Source organism: Chiloscyllium punctatum, chromosome 11 (genome assembly GCF_047496795.1).
Source record: "Chiloscyllium punctatum isolate Juve2018m chromosome 11, sChiPun1.3, whole genome shotgun sequence".
Taxonomy (NCBI): Eukaryota; Metazoa; Chordata; class Chondrichthyes; order Orectolobiformes; family Hemiscylliidae; genus Chiloscyllium; species Chiloscyllium punctatum.
Genome location: NC_092749.1, coordinates 63,742,709 through 63,761,043, shown reverse-complemented (window position 1 = coordinate 63,761,043; position 18,335 = coordinate 63,742,709). Strand labels below are relative to the sequence as shown.

Sequence of the window (18,335 nt, the reverse complement as noted above, 5' to 3'; positions counted from 1 at the left end):
AACATTTATAAAACAGCACAGTGAGATAAGGATTTATAAAACAGTAGAGAGAGAGAGATTAGGATTTATAAAACTGCACAGACAGAAATAAGGGATTATAAACCATTTATAAAACATTTAACCTGCCAATTTGCATCATGCATCACCTCACACTTGTCCAGACTAAACTCCATTTGCCATTTCTCTACCCAACTTCCCAACTGATCTATATCCTGCTGGTCCTCACCTCTGATCAACTGGCCTTTAAAAGACACCCACATGTCAGATGTGGATTTACCCTCAAACAATCATTCCAAATCTAATTTCTCCAGTTGCTGCCTACTACTGTTGTAATTAGCCTTCCCCCAGTTTTGTACTTTCACCCGAGGACCTGTCTTATCCTGATCCATAACTTCCTTAAAACGTACGGAATTATGATCACTGTTCCCAAAATGCTTATGCACTAAAACTTCAATCACCTGGTCAGGCTCAATCCCCAGAACAAGGTCTTGTACAGCACACTCCCTAGTTGGACTATTTACATGTTGTTTCAAAGAAGCCCTCCTGAATGCACCTAACAATTTCTGTGCATCTGAGCCTTTAGCACTATTGAGCCCCTGTCAATATTGAGGAAGTTAAAATCTCCCGCTACAACAACCCTGATGTTTTTACATATTTCCACGATTTGCTTACATATCTGTTCCTCTATCTCCATTGGCTATTGGGAGGCCGATAGTATAACTCCAACATAATGACTGCACTTTTCTTATCTCCGAGTTCTATTACTGATTGATGTTCTCCTTAATCAGTAATGCAACTCCCCCATCTCTTTTGTACCCCTATCTATCACACCTAAAACTCTAAACACTGGAACATTTAGCTGCCAGTCCCACCCATCTCAACTAAGTTTCTGTAATGTCTACAACATCATAGCTCTATGAACTAATCCAGGCTCGAAGATCACCTGCCTTATCTATTAGATTCCTTCCATTAAAATAAATACAGTTCAGACCACTAGACCCACTATGTTCATTAGCATGGCCCTGCCTGTTCATCCTATTAGACTTACTGACTTAAACTCTACCTTCGCCTCAATCACTCCACATACTGACCTACTGGGTTGGAATGCTGAGGAAGAAAGAATGTTAATAGTTCAGATTAAGTGATCAGAATGGTTATGAAGGCTTAGAGGTCTACAGTACCTTTAAAAGAGTTGAAGGACTGAGTAAACACACAGAGTGCTGGAAAACTTACAATGTAACATTTAGTCCAGCAGTTAGCAGTACCTGGGTTGCTGTGAGACAAAAACAAATTCAAATTTGGCCAATCAATTTGTTATGCCCCAAGATTCTAAACTCCAATCAAGTTCAAATTTAGTATTTTGACAACATTGAAATCAATGAAACGATCCAATGCTTTGGGGTATAAAGCTGAAAAATTAAATAGGTGGAGGAGAACTGGCATGTCGCCAACATATGCAGACTGCCCACAGAATAGCTCTCTTAAAGGTAACGTTATCTATCAATGACCTGTGAAATAGAAACCCTAAGAAGAAGACAAGAAAGGAAGATACAAAGAGAAGATTCGACAGCTGGCTGGTTTTGAAATTTGAATATCTGGTAAATCTTAATCAGAGGTTTTATCGGACCAATATTATAGAAGGGGAAGTGAAAGATAGGTTAGAGAAAGGAGTTGTAAATAGTTGTTAGCTAATTATTCTCTGCTAGACTTTTTTAAAAAAATAAAGTTGTTAATTCTTACTTTAAATAGTAACCTTTTGGATTGTTCTTGGCCTCTCAAATTTTAACAGATTACAAAATGTGATAATGGCAGAACAATGGTGTGTGTTTCTCCTGCAATGTTACAACCTCCCCTACCCACTCCCACTATTGCATAAATGCTGTCCCCTCCACACTTCACGCAGCTCTGATGAAGACTCATCTAGATTCAAAATCTAAGTTTGCTCTCTCTCCATGGATGCTACCTGATGCACTGCAGTAATTTGCTCCTACATCGAGAAATTAGGCTAGAATGCAAGACAGTAGATTTGCAGTATTAGACCTTAAAGGAGATAATTAATAGGCTGTGGGCAACATGGCTTATATTCATGCATGCACATTTCAACATATGTAGGCTCAGATTTAAAAAGGGGCTGCATCTACTAACACCATAACTCTCAGCAAAGTTTCATCTTAACGTTAAGATTCTTGGAGAAGGATATGTCACCTGTGGTGAAATAAGGAAGTTAAAGATTGTATCAAGTTGGAAGAGAAAGTACAAACACTAGTGATAGTTTAGATGTTTGGCCAGATTTGATAAACTAATAAAGAGTGACTCAACAAATAATAGAAGGAGAAAGGAACATGTGAGAGAAAGATAACGAGAAATATAAAAACAGGGAGCAAGAATTTATGCAAACTTTTAAATAGGAAAAGACTGACTAAAGTTGGATTTGATCCTCTACAGACTGAGTCTGGGGAATTTATAATAGAAAACAATGAAATCGCAGATGTATTAAATAGGTATTTTGTACATTTTCTACACAGAAAATTTTCCCAAGACATTTGAAAATCAAAAGGTAAAAGAAAGGGACAGACTTAAAACAATTACCACCACCAGGGAAAAGAAGTTGAGAAATTTATTGGACCTAAAGGCTGACAAGTCCTCAGAACAAGTGGCCTGCATCACAGGAATTTTAAATAAGTAGTGACAGAGATAATAGAGGCATTGCTTGTAATCTTTTGAAGATTCCTTGAACTGTGGAAGAGTCCCTGCAGATTGGGGAAAGAAACAAATGGAACATTTATTCAAGAAAGAAGGGAGACAGAAAGCAGGAAGATGTAGGCCAATTAGCTCTGCATCTGCAACAGGGAAATTGCTCATATCTATTATTTGGGAATGTATGATGGAATATTTAGAAAATCATACTAGCATCAGGCAGAATCAACATGGCTTTTTGAAGGGGAAGTTATGTTTTAATTAATTCTTAGTGAAAGTAACAAGCACGTATTTGGTTCCTTCACAGATTTTTGTAGGGAGACCAAACCCAGTGTTTTGACAGATATTATAAATTACCTTCCTAACATCAACCAAAATCCAAACACTAACAATATCGCCTTTCAGTAAAATGTGTCTATTGAGGCAAGGTATTGATTATTATCAACAGACCTGACAACATAGTGATTTAGTAATTAATAATGCTGTTTATGAATTAATTAAACAATTACTTTCTCTCATTACCATTTCTCTCTTGAATCATACGGAGAGCTTGTAATTGCAGTTCAATGTTTTTCTGTAACATCAGTGACTTAAAGACTTGAAAATCTTCTGCAGCTAGAACTGGTTGGAAAACGGGCTGTGAAGGGAAAAAAAACTTATTTTGAAATAATAATATAAACAAAACAAATTATATTTGTACAGGACTTTAACCTAGTAAAATGTCTCAAGGCGCTTTACTGGAGCATTATAAAACAAAGTATGACCTTGAGCCTCAAAATGAAGATGTTAAGTCAGATGATAGAAAGTTGGGCTAAAGAGGCTATACTTAAGGATTATCTTAAATAAAACGAGAAACTGAGGTAGTGAACACAAGTTAAAGCAACACATTTCATTACATTATTTAATAGTTACACAAAACCCAGAACTTCAATGACTCAAATCATACGTAACTGTAAAAATTACATAATACATAAACCATCTCTTCCAAACCTATAGTTTTGTAAAACAAATTTAAAATGTAAAAAGAATAATTTGTTTTCACAAATCATCTAAGAGGAACTAAAACTGAGACTGAGATTGGAAACCAAAACTTCTGGAGAAAGTAAAACTGGACGAAACCAGAAAAAAAAAGGACAGACAGCAGTGCAAGTTCAGACGATGATCAAGCAGTGCAGTACAAGCAAGCTGAAAAAAAAAAGCTAGTCCCAGGAGCTAGGAGTGCCAATGACACCATTGCTGCAGCTGTTTCTGTGACTTGAAGAATATATCAATAGATCAATACCATCCTTGTAAACATTAATCATTTTTCTTAACCAAATATACAGATGTAAAACTTTAACTTTGTGGCTAATATTTCAGGCCAAATGTGGGGTCCACTTTCACACAGGTACATGTTTGGGGAGTTGACAGGAATGTTTTTAATTGGGTCCAAAAATGATAGTTGCAATGGATAAAAAGTAAATGCCAATAACATTAAAGAACCTATTAACATTCTTACATAACTTTATCATTTAATTTTTTATGTGGATCTGCAATCACAACTATGCCAGACCAGGTAAGGATGGAAGATTTCCTTCCCAAAAGGACATGAGTGAACCATGTTGTTTTTTTCCTGACAATCAGCAATGGTTTCATAGACATAATTTAGCTCTTATTTTCCTTGATCCAGATGTTATAATTATAAAATAGCTATTGCGGCCACACAGCCTGAAAGATGTTTGTTGGGAAACCCTCAGATATCCCAATGTACTGGAGATTTAAACTTTTGATGGGCAATTATCATGTGTCTAGAAGCCTCTGAAAAAATTCCCAACTCTGAAGCAAAGGCAGATATTTTGAAGAGTTCTGACTTAATTACCTGAATCACCACCTGGGAAAAGATTAGATTACTTACAGATTAGATTACTTACAGTGTGGAAACAGGCCCTTCGGCCGAACAAGTCCACACCGACCCACTGAAGCGCAACCCACCCATACCCCTACATTTACCCCTTACCTAACACTGTGGGCAACTTAGCATGGCCAATTCACCTGACCTGCACACCTTTGGACTGTGGGAGGAAACCGGAGCACCCAGAGGAAACCCACGCAGATGAAGGAGCAACGCTCCGATAGCTAGTGCTTCCAAATAAACCTGTTGGACTATAACCTGGTTTTGTGTTATTTTTAACTTTGTCTAACCCAGTCCAATACCGGCACCTCCAAATCAAATCGTAGAAGATGGGGTACAGTCAGAATCAAATTGCGGTGAGTCACCGTACATAAGCCATGGGAAGTGATATCTTGTACGCCCAGGTCAATGGAGGATAAGATCACAGACAAGTTTTTCAACAGGAAACACAGATGATGATTGCAATGAACTAGCTTGTAAAAGGATGCTGACAGCCATACAAACAACGTCATATATCACTTCAACATGAAGCCATCCATGAATTTAATATTTTGTATTCTACTGGTTTGTGAATGGCTGGCAGGACTCCACAACAGATTAACTTACTTGACTCAAGAAGATATAAGGTTTAAATGTCCTATACAAAGGAATACGTCAGAAAATTCACAGAAATGACTATTTACCACAAGATGGAGTTAGTGTCACAGGCCCAAACAAATCCACTGTGGGATGATAAAGACTGGACTATTGAAAAATAGGGGGTGGTGGGAGAATTAGTGCCTTGAAGTGAATGAAAAGAACAGCAGGCACTGTATAAATGAACTCTGTTAATTTGCTGTGATTTCTGTATTCCTGATGCAGGGCTTTTGCCCGAAACGTCGATTTTACTGCTCCTCGGATGCTGCCTGAACTGCTGTGCTTTGCCAGCACCATTCTAACCTAGACTCTGGTTTCCAGCATCTGCAGTCATTTTTTTTTTACCACATTACTACTGAAGCCCTATTTCAACCTTAATAACTGCTTATGCCATTCTTGTATGCTACAAAGACAGCAAATTCTGCACTGATTGTAAGAAACATCTTTGGGCCACTTCCATTAATAATGTTGTAAACATTATACTGGAAGTTAAAGAAAGGTGGAGATTGGTCCATTTAGCTGGTTAGATGGTTTGCATGTAGTTCAGAATATCACCACTAATGTGGTTGACCTCCACTGACTTGGGACCCACTTCCCAGCCCTTCCTAAAAGTGGAATGCAATGGTAAACCACCACTGACAAGAATTTCCAACAACACATCTCAAGATCAAGTATCAGCAGACAATGAAACAAAGACCTGCCTTTGAGCAAAGCATTCATTCCCAGTAGCAAAAAAGCCACACAAAACTCCAAGATTTCACCTTCCCAAGTAAAAGACTTACAATTGTTTAAACTTGTAGAGGCCGAATGTAATTTTAAAAATTGGTTAGATGTTCCTACCAGGTACTGGAGAATTCAGGCTTTCTTAGAAAAGTACAGAATATCCCAACTTAACAGAGCTTCATTCCTCCCTATAAACTTTACAGTAAGTCAATAATATCTCTGTTGATAGAATGACTGACTGGATTCCAGAGCAATAAGGCAGGTTTGACAACACTTCCTACTTAAGACTAAATTGTTATTGTCTCATTACAAGCACTGCTCTCATCTGTTTCCCAGATGTTCTCTCTACCCAAGGGAAATAAATTCATGGGAGCTACGAAAAGGGAATATTTAGTAAATTACTCTTTGAAATCTTTGTCTCTAATCTCGCCCTGTAGGCACAGCCACATCAGTTGAGCCAAAGCGGTCTTACCAACTAATTCATTTCAAGGATATCCTATTTAGCCTGACATTTGGGACTACAAACTTTACATCTGTTATAAAAACCAGAGTCTTACAATTACATTTTAGGTATGATTAACATGGAATACATGCATTACCTCTAAGTGCTCTGAGCACAACAGTCCAAACTGTTGATAATTTGGCAGGGATGTAAATTGTACTTCTACAGAAAGATCAGAAAGTCCAACTAGGAAAGGTCACAAGGCTAGATGTCTACCCAGTTCAGTTTCTCTCAAGTGTATGTATCAGAATCCACTAAATAAGGTAGATAATAAAAGTCTTTCAAATACAGGTAAATAATGATAATCAACAGACACTTTGTAAGGCATTCAGAACTAAGTTTAAAATAGAGGCTTCAACTGAGTATCGAAAAAAGTTGACTGCATACAAATATCAGTTTTTTACAGCTGTGACTTGTATCAAAAGATCTAGCTAACATTAAGTAAAATAATTACATAAAAACATATCCAAGTGCAGAGGTAGAGATCTTTTGGGAGATTATAGAAATCCAGACATTCTTTCATCTTCCTTTGTTTTGGCTCCATAGGAGATGAATATTGACTGATACTATTCCCTATTGCATCTCGAATCTGGATTATGAAGAGTGAACAAGGTTCAATTCTGTGGCTATCAAGTGAAAAGTGCTGTTAGCACCGGAATGTTCAAATGAATTGACTAGTTTTGAAAGATGATCATGACTAATGTTATCCAAAACATTAAATGAACTCCCTATTGAAAAAAAGCATGAAAAACCAAAATGAGATATTTGAAAAAATATGCTTGAGAATTACAAAGTATTGGCTGACAGAAATACACAAAATAATATTCAGTTATAAAGATAGTTGATCAGAATGTGAGTTAACTTGGAAAATAAATATCACACTTTTTTTCATTCTTTCATGGGATTTGGACATCACTGCCATTTGTTGGCCATTCCTAACTGTTACAACATGGGGTAAACTCTCCTGCTAATTTAAAAATCAGCAACACAGAAAAGATTTACCCCATGCAGTAATCTGTGAAAATTCAATAGGCCAAGAACTATTTAAAGTAAAAATTAACAACTTTATTTCTTGAAGTATAAGAGAATAATTAACTAACAACTGTTTACAAGTCCTTCCTCTAACCTATCTTTTACCTTCCCTTCTAGAATACTAGTCCGATAAAACTCCCAATTAACATTTACAAAACAACGCTTCTTATCTCAAAACCAGGCTCCTCTCAGTTTTCTCTGAATTCCTGCCTTTTTCTTCTTGGGAAGTCTGCTTCACAGCTTACTGATTGTTTAAGGTACCTTTTAAGAGAGTTATTTTCTGGGCAGTGTGCAGATGTCACTGGCTTGGCAGTTCTTCTCCCAACTGTTCAATTTTCCTTGGTCTTATACCCCAAAGCATCTGATTGTGTCATTGGCTTTTAAGATTGTCAATATACTCAAATCAAACTTGATTGGAATTTGGTATTTTTCGGGATATATTTTAAACTGATTGGCCTAATTTGAATGTTTTGTCGTTTCCAGGCAACCAGCTACCCCAGTAGCTGGATCACATGTTACATTGTGTTTTATTTAGAACACTTGGTACTATCACTGCTAGCTTTTAGTCTCCTTAAAGGTATAGTACACCCACGAGTGCTTGCCAAGCAATTTCAGAGGGAAATTAAGAGCCAACCACTTTGCTGAGGATGTGCTGTCACATGTAGGCCAGATCACATAAGAATAAATTCCCTCCCTTGAAAGGAAATTAGTGAACCAGATGAGTTTTTGCAACAATTGACAATGATTCTGGGATCGCTATTGATGAAGACAGCTTTTAACTCTAGATTTATTATTCGGAATTAAATTCCATCCACTGCCATGAATCGGTGTTTCCAGTGATGAATTGCCTCGATAATAGTAGATGGCAAATAATCAGAACAAGAGCTTGGGTCAGTAAGCTGTGACAAAAATGAAATTTCTTTTATTCCCCTTTTATGTCAAGAGATCTTTTTCTTCACAAAAGACTATGCTCAAAATGAACATTGTGTAATAAATTTCAGGGCTGAACTAGCTGACTACAAGGGATCAATTCTCACTTGAAAAAATAACTGAAATGCATGCAGGTGAGTGAATAGCGAGCAGGCAAATTTTGAAGGAGGGGAAGAGAAAGGTGAAAGAAAGTGGACATGACCTTTACTATGTATATCAATTACTAAAATATTAATGTGTGCTGCCATGTGATTCTTCTAATTTCAATAAGTGAAATGATTTGTGCAATTAGCTAATTAAAATCTAGATTATGAGGCCAGTTAATGGCTTCCCTTACATTAATACAGATGAATAAGCTACTTTAGACTAAACAAAAGTGAAATATACATTTCACTATTGTCCATATATTAGAAAATAAAGCTACCACTTGTTGCCTCTCTAAATACAAAGCAGTTCTTTATTTCCTATAGTATCCATCTGACCTAGATTCCCTACTAATCTGACACAAAACAGTTGTTAGCCTCCTGGTTAAAATATTGCTTTCTCAGTCAAACCTTTGTACAAAAATATGATCTAAATCCCCATGGTATTTTGCCAAAACAAAAGGAACCAATTTTACTGCATCTTACATTACTACTTCAGATTACAGCCACTTACAAATGAACACATGGAATGCTTGTTTACCCAAGCACAAACAGCTCACACATACTTGCTTAATGAGAGTCAGATTACAAAGTGTCAAACAGATAGATTGTACAAAACAATACTCAAGGAGTAAGAGGTCACGATGTGCTTCTGAGGAATAATCCAAACTTGGTGTAAACCAACAAAATCTATCAGAAGAATGCTACCTAAAACAGATTTATATCTTAATTGAGTTTGCTTCAATAACATTGTAAGAATATTTTTAGAAATAAGGGATTTCAGATGAAAAATCTAAGAAGAGTGTTTTACCATAATATTTCAACAGATCATTTCTTGCATTAATTTATAGTTACTTGTCTTTTAAATAAATCACACTGCTTGCTTGTCATTTTATGTCCGAGTAATTCAATTAAGCAAATTCCTCTGGCAAAACTCAGGAGCACTGTCCTGAGGGAAATAATTTATATCATCAAAGATAACCAGTATAAGGAACATCATATACAATTACTGATTTTTTTTCTGTTATTAAGGTTTGAGTTTTGTTTTTAGAGTTGTTTTGAGCAGTTGGTGGGGGGGGAGGGGGAGATCTGTAAACCTATTGGTACACATACTTTTTAATGATATTTTACAACCTTGGAAGTTGATGGATTAGTATATTAAAGGTAGAGAAAAAAAATTATGTTGTCGTCTAATGACAGGGATCCAGGAACATACAAAGATAGAAAAATTCAAGAGACGCCAGAATGTAGATATGCCAGACATCAGAAGTAGGGAAGTTAAACTCATGAGAAAGAAATCCAATACTGCTGATAAGTACGTACAGAGGAACCTCGATTATCCAAACGAGATGGGCGGGCAGTTGATTATTTGGTTAATTAATTCAATGCCTCTCCTCTGGGGTTCGGAGTTTTCTGAAGTTTCCTTTTTCCTCGCTCTGCCAGTCTTGCTCCCTCTCTCTGTCTCAGGGTTTGTTTCTGAGCAGGCACACACTTGTGTGTAAGGGACCTGCAGCATTGCTGAAGCTTCCTTCTCCCAAATGCCCCCCCCCCCCCCCCAATCAGTTCAATGGGACTGGCACAGTGAGCACTTGTAAGTCCGCTTCCCATTCAGGAGAGTAGGCAGCAGCACCCCGTCCCTGCCTCCCCATTTGCCCCCAACCCCATGCTCCCTCTGGCCCCCCCAACCCTACCACCATCTGCCCCCACCTCCAACCACACACCCCATGCGCTCCGACCCCCTCTGGGGCAGCCAGACTAGACACCAACAAGACTGCTGCTGCCTTTAGAGGGTGAGTCTTAAAAATAGCGTGCGAGCACACGTGTACGTATGCACACACACACACACACACACACACACACCTGCAACCTTTTAACAACTTCCACCTTTGCCCTATACAGGACAATATTGGAGAGATTATCTGGGGAAGGGGGTTTAGGGTACACCCCTGTGTAGAACACCAGGGAAAGTGTGGGGAGAGAGAGGGCTGGCGTTGGAGACGGTGCCTGGGCTCCCATCATGTCCAGAATTGTTGTTGGCAGCATTTCAGTAAGCTGAGTTCATTTTCAATTATTGTAAACAAAAGGTGCGAGCAGTGTTGGAAACACCGCTTTGATGTAATGTTTCTATCAGGACCTTGAGACCTTCTTCGGATAATCCGAAATTTGGATAATTGATATTCAGATAATTGAGGTTCCTCTGTATACGGAACTTGCATTTGCTTGAAAGTTAAGTTTATTGTCAGTTTGTTTTAGGTGTGTCAGGAAGAGATACAACGGACAAAATGTCTGGAGAATGCACAAAGAATTGCCAGAACAAAACTCGAACAGCTGAGGTAGTAACTGGAGCTTAGTGGTTAGCACTGCTACCTCACAGCACCAGGGTCCAAGGTTCGATTCCAGCCTTGGGGTGCTCTGGTTTCCTCCTACAGTCCAAAGATGTGAAAGTCAGGTGAATTGGCTATGCTAAATTACCCATAGTATTAGGTGCATTAGTCAGAGGGAAATGGATCTGGGTGGGTTACTCTTCGGGAGGGTCGGTGTGGACTGGTTGGGCCGAAGGGCCTATTTCTACACTGTAGGGAATCTAATCTAAGCCAGTTTGAGCAATGGGCCTTAGTGAGGAATCTTCACTGGGGTTTCGTATTTTTAAGGATATTACTGGGATAAAAGAAATAATGAACGTACTGAAATACTTCCAATCCTTTTGCTTAGTGTGAGAAAGTTCATGCTTTTCTTGATTAAGGCATGTTTTATTATGTGTGTTAAAAGTAGAGATCAGGTCCTGAATATTGGGGGATATTTGACATTAAAGAAGAATAGCAATCTAGGTAAAAGTAGTGAGGTACTTTGGCATTGGTATAACATTTCCATTTCCAATGCCCCTCCCCCAAGTCCCTCCTCCCTACCTTTTATCTTAGCCTGCTGGAGCATCTGCTTCCAGGAGGACCAGTTCCAATACCGTACAATCCAGATGGTCTCCTTCTTCAAAGACTGCAATTTCCGCCCGAGACGTGGTCGATGATGCCCTCCACCGTATCTCCTCCATTTCCCGCTCCTCCGCCCTTGAGCCCTGCCCATCCAATCGCCACCAGGACAGAACCCCACTGGTCCTCACCTACCACCCCACCAACCTCCATATACTTGACATAGTTATAGAATAAGGGACATTCATTTAAAAGAGATACAATTGTATTTTTCTCCCAGAGAACAATCCATGTCTGGAATTCAGTATCTGAAGTGGAGGTAGATACCTTTGAAAGATCAAAAAGTTGAGGCCTGAGGCTGAATGGCCTATCTTCCTACCTCTTATATATTTATGAAGTAAATTGAAGTAGGTTGCTAGGAATCAAATGAAATTTCACATCCCCTACCTTTCACAAAGCTTAGGTATGGTACAGCAAATCAACTGAACATTAACCAGAACATTAGCTGAAGCCATCCAGGAGATGGCACAGGGATGGTCAGCTCTGTTGTCTAATATCCTGATGTGACTTTGGATAACATCCAATATCAAATGGATCAACACTACCTGGGTTCATGACAGTTCGTGATACAATGAAATTGCAAGGGTTGGTGTGACTGGTAGCGAAGAAGTAAGACCTGCAAGTGAACGAGTTAAATGATTGGTAAGAAAGCCATGCAAGTAGCTGCACAAACTGAGAAAAGAAACTTGGGACCAGCCACTCATACATAACAGATAAATAGAGGCAGGAATGGAACAGGCTGAGATATCCACTGTAGAAGGTAAGATCATGGTAAAGATCATGTTGGAGGAGCTACAATTTGTGCTACAATGGATAGGATACGATAGTGATCACAATTAACAACATGTGTGCTCGTAGACATAAAAGAAATGATTCACCAGCTGCAAATGAAGCAATTCACTTGATTTATATTTTCCAGAATACCAATTAATGGAAATAATTGAATCATGCTAACCTTGGTAGTGCTATGTGTTGTGGGATCTGTGCTTTCCAAGTATCTCCCAAGGACGGATACATATACAATAGAACTGCTAGCTGTATGGACTAAGAGCAATTTGTCTAAGAGAGAAACATCCTTTATGCATGATTTGGGATGATTTCCTCAGTGCTAGTGTAGAAGAAGGGATGAGCAACAAGGTTATTGTGTTATGATGAAACGTATGACTTCACATGTAATTGTTGTCTGCATGGCCACCACATTTCTCTACAACTGGGCAGAAAAATTTTGACACTAAAAAGATGAGATGCATGCCAAACTGGCCTGGCGTAAGGTCAGCAACACAGTAATGTTAAAATGAGAATGGTGGATATGCTCTCAATGCAACAAACTTATTGAATCAAAGACAATGATGGTATGTAGTAATGTAAAAACAATGGTATGTGATAATGTACACCATGAGCTGATACCTGTAATAATGCACCATGTTGACTGGCCTGAGAATGTTTGGTTCAGCATTACATAAGCTTTGGTAAAACAAGTGATAACACAGGTGGCTTGGTTCAATGGTGGTGGGTGGCTATTGGCTGCACACCCACAGTTCAGAATAAAGCTCGACTGAAATGCAAACTGGTCAATGATGTCGCTATTGTGGGCAGCACGGTGGCACAGTGGTTAGCAGTGCTGCCTCACAGCGCCAGAGACCCGGGTTCAATTCCCGCCTCAGGCGACTGACTGTGTGGAGTTTGCACGTTCTCCCCGTGTCTGCGTGGGTTTCCTCTGGGTGCTCCGGTTTCCTCCCACAGTCCAAAGATGTGCAGGTCAGGTGAATTGGCCATGCTAAATTGCCCATAGTGTTAGGTAAGGGGTAAATGTAGGGGTATGGGTGGGTTGCGCTTCGGCGGGTCGGTGTGGACTTATTGGGCCGAAGGGCCTGTTTCCACACTGTAATGTAATATAATCTAATCCAATCTATTGCATCCAATATGGAGAACTCAGTAGTAAATTCGATTGATTTGGTAATGTGGACCAAACATTAAGGACTTCTTGGAAAACAGATAGACAATGCTCCAAGGCAGACAGCGCAGTGTAGACTAAGATCTGACACAGGTAAATCAGAGCAATGCCTGGACGATTAATAATTTGATCAATCTGTAATTAAATCTCTCAAATTAGAAATGATGACTGTAGTACCAATGGATCATCAATACTTTGGCAGATACGTGAAAATTTAAGATACATTTATGAGGGTGAGATAACCTTACCACAAACAAATATACAATTGTCAAATGGCACAGGCAGCATGGCCTAACTAGCTGCCCAGCTTAAGGTCTTAACATGTATAAGCCTCATGTGGAATATGTTATACATAATATGTTAATTAGCATTGTTCTTGGCAATCCCAGTTACACCAGTATCAACACGCGGGAAGACATAAGGTTAAGTGAATTGGCCATGTTAAATCACCCCATGGTGTCCAGGATGTGCAGACTAAGTGGATTTACCATGATGGATGTAGGATTGTGGAGTTAGGGTATGGGGCTAGGACTGAGAGGGACTGAGTTGTTGACTTGTTCACTGAGTTTGTTAAGTTTGTTCGCAGACATTTCATCACCATTCTAGGGTAACATCATCAGTGCACCTCCAGTGAAACACTGGTGTTCTGTCCTGCTTACTATTTATGTGACTCGGTCTGCTAGAGTTGGTTGTGTCATTTCCAGGTGGAGCTATTAGAGATTCCTGCTCGAATCCCATCTTGACTTCTATTTTACCATATGACCTTTGGTGTACACTGTTGTAGATATCTTGTCATGGAGGAGATAGAGGATGTTGATGAATTTCACCAGACAGCCAGCCTTTGACGGGGTCTTCCATAGCACTTTCTGACTCACTGAGTCAAAAGCCTTGGTCAGATTGATGAAGGTCACATAGAGCAGTTGATGTTGTTCCTGGCACTTCTCTTGGAGTTGCCCAGCAATGAAAACCATGTCCATGGTTTGGTTGGAAGCCACACTGGCTTTCAGGATGGATTTCCTCAGAGTGTCAGAGAAGCAGCCCAGTGAGGATTCTTCTTTGCCCCAGATTTTCAGAAACAGTTGATAGAGGTTAGCACTGCTCCTCCAAGTTTGAACATCTTTGCTGGAATCCCATCTATGTCTGTCGCTTTTACATTCTTTCATATATAAATCATCTTTGATGGTGAGTTGGAGATTCCTCAACACGTCCATGGCAGGAATTCTATCATGACTTAGGAGTTCTTTAAAGAGGTCTCTCTATTGGAGGATGATGTTTTCTCGGTCTCTCAAAAGGGTTCAATCCTTACTCTGAACTATTTTGAGGTCAAGGGTGAGTCATCCAAAAATTGCCTTGGTAGCAATGAAGAAGCCTCAGGTGTCATTCTTACCAACAAGGACTTGCAGCTTCTTAGCTTTCTCAATCCACCACTGATTCTTGATTTATCTCATTCCTCCTTGTACTCTGACTTCGCTATTTGATGGTTTCTCTCCTTTTTGCCTTGCTGGCGATGTTTTATTGCTGACATGGAGAACTTTCCTCTTTTTGTTGATGAGATCTTGGATAATGTTGTCATTCTCATCTTGGTGAATCCTGGGCTTCTAACTGATGGTTTCTTCACAGCATGAGACAATGGCTGGTTTCAGCACTTCCCACATTTCTTCAACTCGATTAAAGTGAAGTCCTTGGAAATTTGATAAAGTCATTATTCAAAGTTCACTACTCTGCTGGCTCTTAAAGCTGCTCAACATGGAGCTTTTTATTTTAACTGTTTCTTCATCTTCAGCTGCTTCTGGATTCATTTGATGGACATTGAGGACAGATGAGCTGGTGGTCTATTCAGCTGTTGTCTGAATTGGTCATTGGCTTGGTGTTGAGGGCATCCTTTGGGTCTCAGGATCGAACAATGATGTAGTTGATCATATGCCAGTGCTTTGATCATGGATGCCTCCAGGACATCATGAACTTCTCCCTTTGACAGAACAGTGTGTTAGTGATGACCAACTGGTGTTCCACACATTTGATGAGCAGGACAATCCCGTTAAGAGTTGGAATTCCTGATTCCTTCCTTTTGAATGTTGGAACAGTTAGGGGCTGAATGACCTACTTCTACTCTTAATCCATATGTTTGTACATATTATAACAATGGATCATAATGCTCAATTACTTACCAATGTACAGAACTTCTAAGATTTTTGTTCATAAAAAAGACAAACATGACTGAGAAATTAAATTCAGAGAATGCACATTAGTGACTGTCTGGAAAATTACTGTGTGGATTGTATTTAGTCCCGAGAGGACCGATGGAATGTTGGACATAGAGAATGTCAAAGAACTTCAGGCTGAGAGACTTCAAAAAAAAAAGATGAGATGCAAAAATTGAACTGCAATCTCTTTTGATTGCAGTGATAATTGGATCATTTAACACCTCAGCAGAAACCATCCCCTTGTGAATTATATCCCAAACCATGGGCATGGTATAAGATAAAAGAAAACAGTTCTGCACAAAAGAAATGTTTGTGTTTTGCCCTTATAAGAATACACAACATAAAGTCATTAGAAGCAAAAATTTCTGGAGAAACTGTTTCCATTTTAGATTTCCAGTTCTTTGTTTTTTGATAAGAACATAAGAACTTGGAGCAGGAATAGACAATTCATCCTTTTGAGCATACCATTTAATACAATTATGGCTGATCTTATCTCAGCTTAAACTCCACTTTCCTTCTTGCTCTCCATAACCCTTCAACTCATTATGTATTAAAAATCTGTCTATCTCCTCCTTAAATTTACTTAGTGTCCCATCATCTATTGTATTTTGAGGTAGTGAATTCCACAGATTCATGACTCTTTGAGGGAAGTAATTTCTTCACACATCTGTTTAGAATTTGCTACCCCTTATCCTAAAATTATGACCCCTTTGTCTGGAGGCTCACTGAAGATGTTACCTAGTATGGTGACGAAACATCTGAAAAGAAACCTTCCAGCTCAGCGAGCAAACCTACAACCTACAATCAGGAGGGCAAAAAGAGGACATGAGATAGCTTTGGCAAATAGAGTTAAGCAGAATCCAAAGGATTTTTACTAATACATTAAGGACAAAAAGGTAACTAGAGAAAGAATAGGGCCCCTCAAAGATCAGCAAGGCGGCCTTTGTGTGGAGCTGCAGGAGATGGGGGAGATACTAAACGAATATTTTGCATCTGTGTTTACTGTGAAAAAGGACATGGAAGATATAGAACATCAGGAAATAGATGGTGACATCTTGAAAAATGTCCATATTACAGAGGAGGAAGTGCTGGATGTCTTGAAATACATAAAAGTGGATAAATCCCCAGGACCTGATCAGGTGTACTCTAGAACTCTGTGGGAAGCTAGGGAAGTGATTGCTTGGCCTTTTGCTGAGATATTTGTATCATCGGTCGTCACAGGTGAGGTGCCGGAAGACTGGAGGTTGACTAACGTGGTGACACCACTTTAAAAAGTTGGTAAGGACAAACCAGGGAACTATAGAACAGTGAGCCTGATGTCAGTGGTGGGCAAGTTGTTGGAGGAAATCATGAGTGTCAGGATTTACATATATTTGAAAAGGCAAGGACTGATTAGGGATAGATAACATGGCTTTGCACGTGGGAAATCATGTCTCACAAACTTGTTTGAGTTTTTTGAAGAAGTAACAAAGAGGATTCATGAGGGCAGAGCGGTAGATATGATCTATATGGACTTCAGTAAGGCGTTCGACAAGGTTCCCCATGGGAGACTGGTTAACAAAGTTAGATCTCAGGGAGAACCACCCATTTGGATACAGAACTGACTCAAAGCTGGAAGACAGAGGATGATGGTGGAGGGTTGTTTTTCAGACCTGAGCCCTGTGGCCAGTGCAGTGCCACAAGGATCAGTACTGGGTCCATCACATCTCATCATTTATATTAATGATTGGGATGTGAGCATAAGAGGTATAGTTAGTAAGTTTGCAGATGACACCAAAATTGGAGGTGTAGTGGATGGCGAAGATTAACTCAGATTACAACGGGATCTTGATCAGATGGGCCAAAGAGTGTGGCAGATGGAGTTTAATTTAGATAAATGCAACGTGCTGCATTTCGGGAAAACAAATCTTAGCAGGACTTATACACTTAATGGTAAGGTCCCAGGGAGTGTTGCTGAACAAAGTACAGGTTCATAGCTCCTTGAAAGTGGAGTCGTAGGTAGATAGGATAGTGAAGAAGGCGTTTGTTGGTTTCCTTTATAGGGAGTTTGGGAGGTCATGTTGAGGCCGTACAGGCCATTGGTTAGGCCACTTTTGGAATATTGCGTGCAATTCTGGTCTCCGTCCTATTGGAAGGATGTTGTGAAACTTGGAATGGTTCAAAAAAGGTTTACAAGGATGTTGCCAGGATTGGAGGATTTGAGCTATAAGGAAAGGTTGAATAGGCTAGGGCTGTTTTCCCTGGAGAAAGTGAGGACTGCAGATGCTGGAGATCAGAGCTGAAAATGTGTTGCTGGAAAAGCGCAGCAGGTCAGGCAGCATCCAAGGAGCAGGAGAATCGACATTTCATGCATCAGCCCTTCTTCAGGAATCCAACATTCCTGAAGAAGGGCTCATGCCCGAAATGTCGATTCTCCTGCTCTTTGGATGCTGCCTGACCTGCTGCACTTTTCCAGCAACACATTTTCAGCTGTTTTTCCTGGAGCATCATAGGCTGAGGGGTGACCTTATAGTGGTTTACAAAATCATGAGGGGCATGGATAGAGTAAATAGACAAGGCCTTTTCCTTGGAGGTGGGGGTGGCGGCCGGGGTCCAGAACTAGAGTGCATGGGTTTAGGGTGAGAGGATAAAGATACAAG

General features: G+C 39.6%; 1 protein-coding gene across 5 annotated transcripts in view; it reads right to left on the bottom strand.

Annotated features, from left to right (window-relative positions):
* Positions 1–18,335, bottom strand: part of cfap36 (cilia and flagella associated protein 36) — a 115,578-nt gene that overhangs the window by 71,750 nt on the left and 25,493 nt on the right. For all 5 annotated transcript variants that reach the window (XR_011961870.1, XR_011961869.1, XM_072580959.1 and 2 more), the window contains one exon: positions 3,220–3,334. Coding sequence is in view for 3 of the 5 variants with exons in the window: in XM_072580959.1 (XP_072437060.1) it covers positions 3,220–3,334 (115 nt within the window). In the remaining 2 variants the exon portion in view is untranslated. The remainder of the gene's footprint in view (positions 1–3,219; positions 3,335–18,335) is intronic.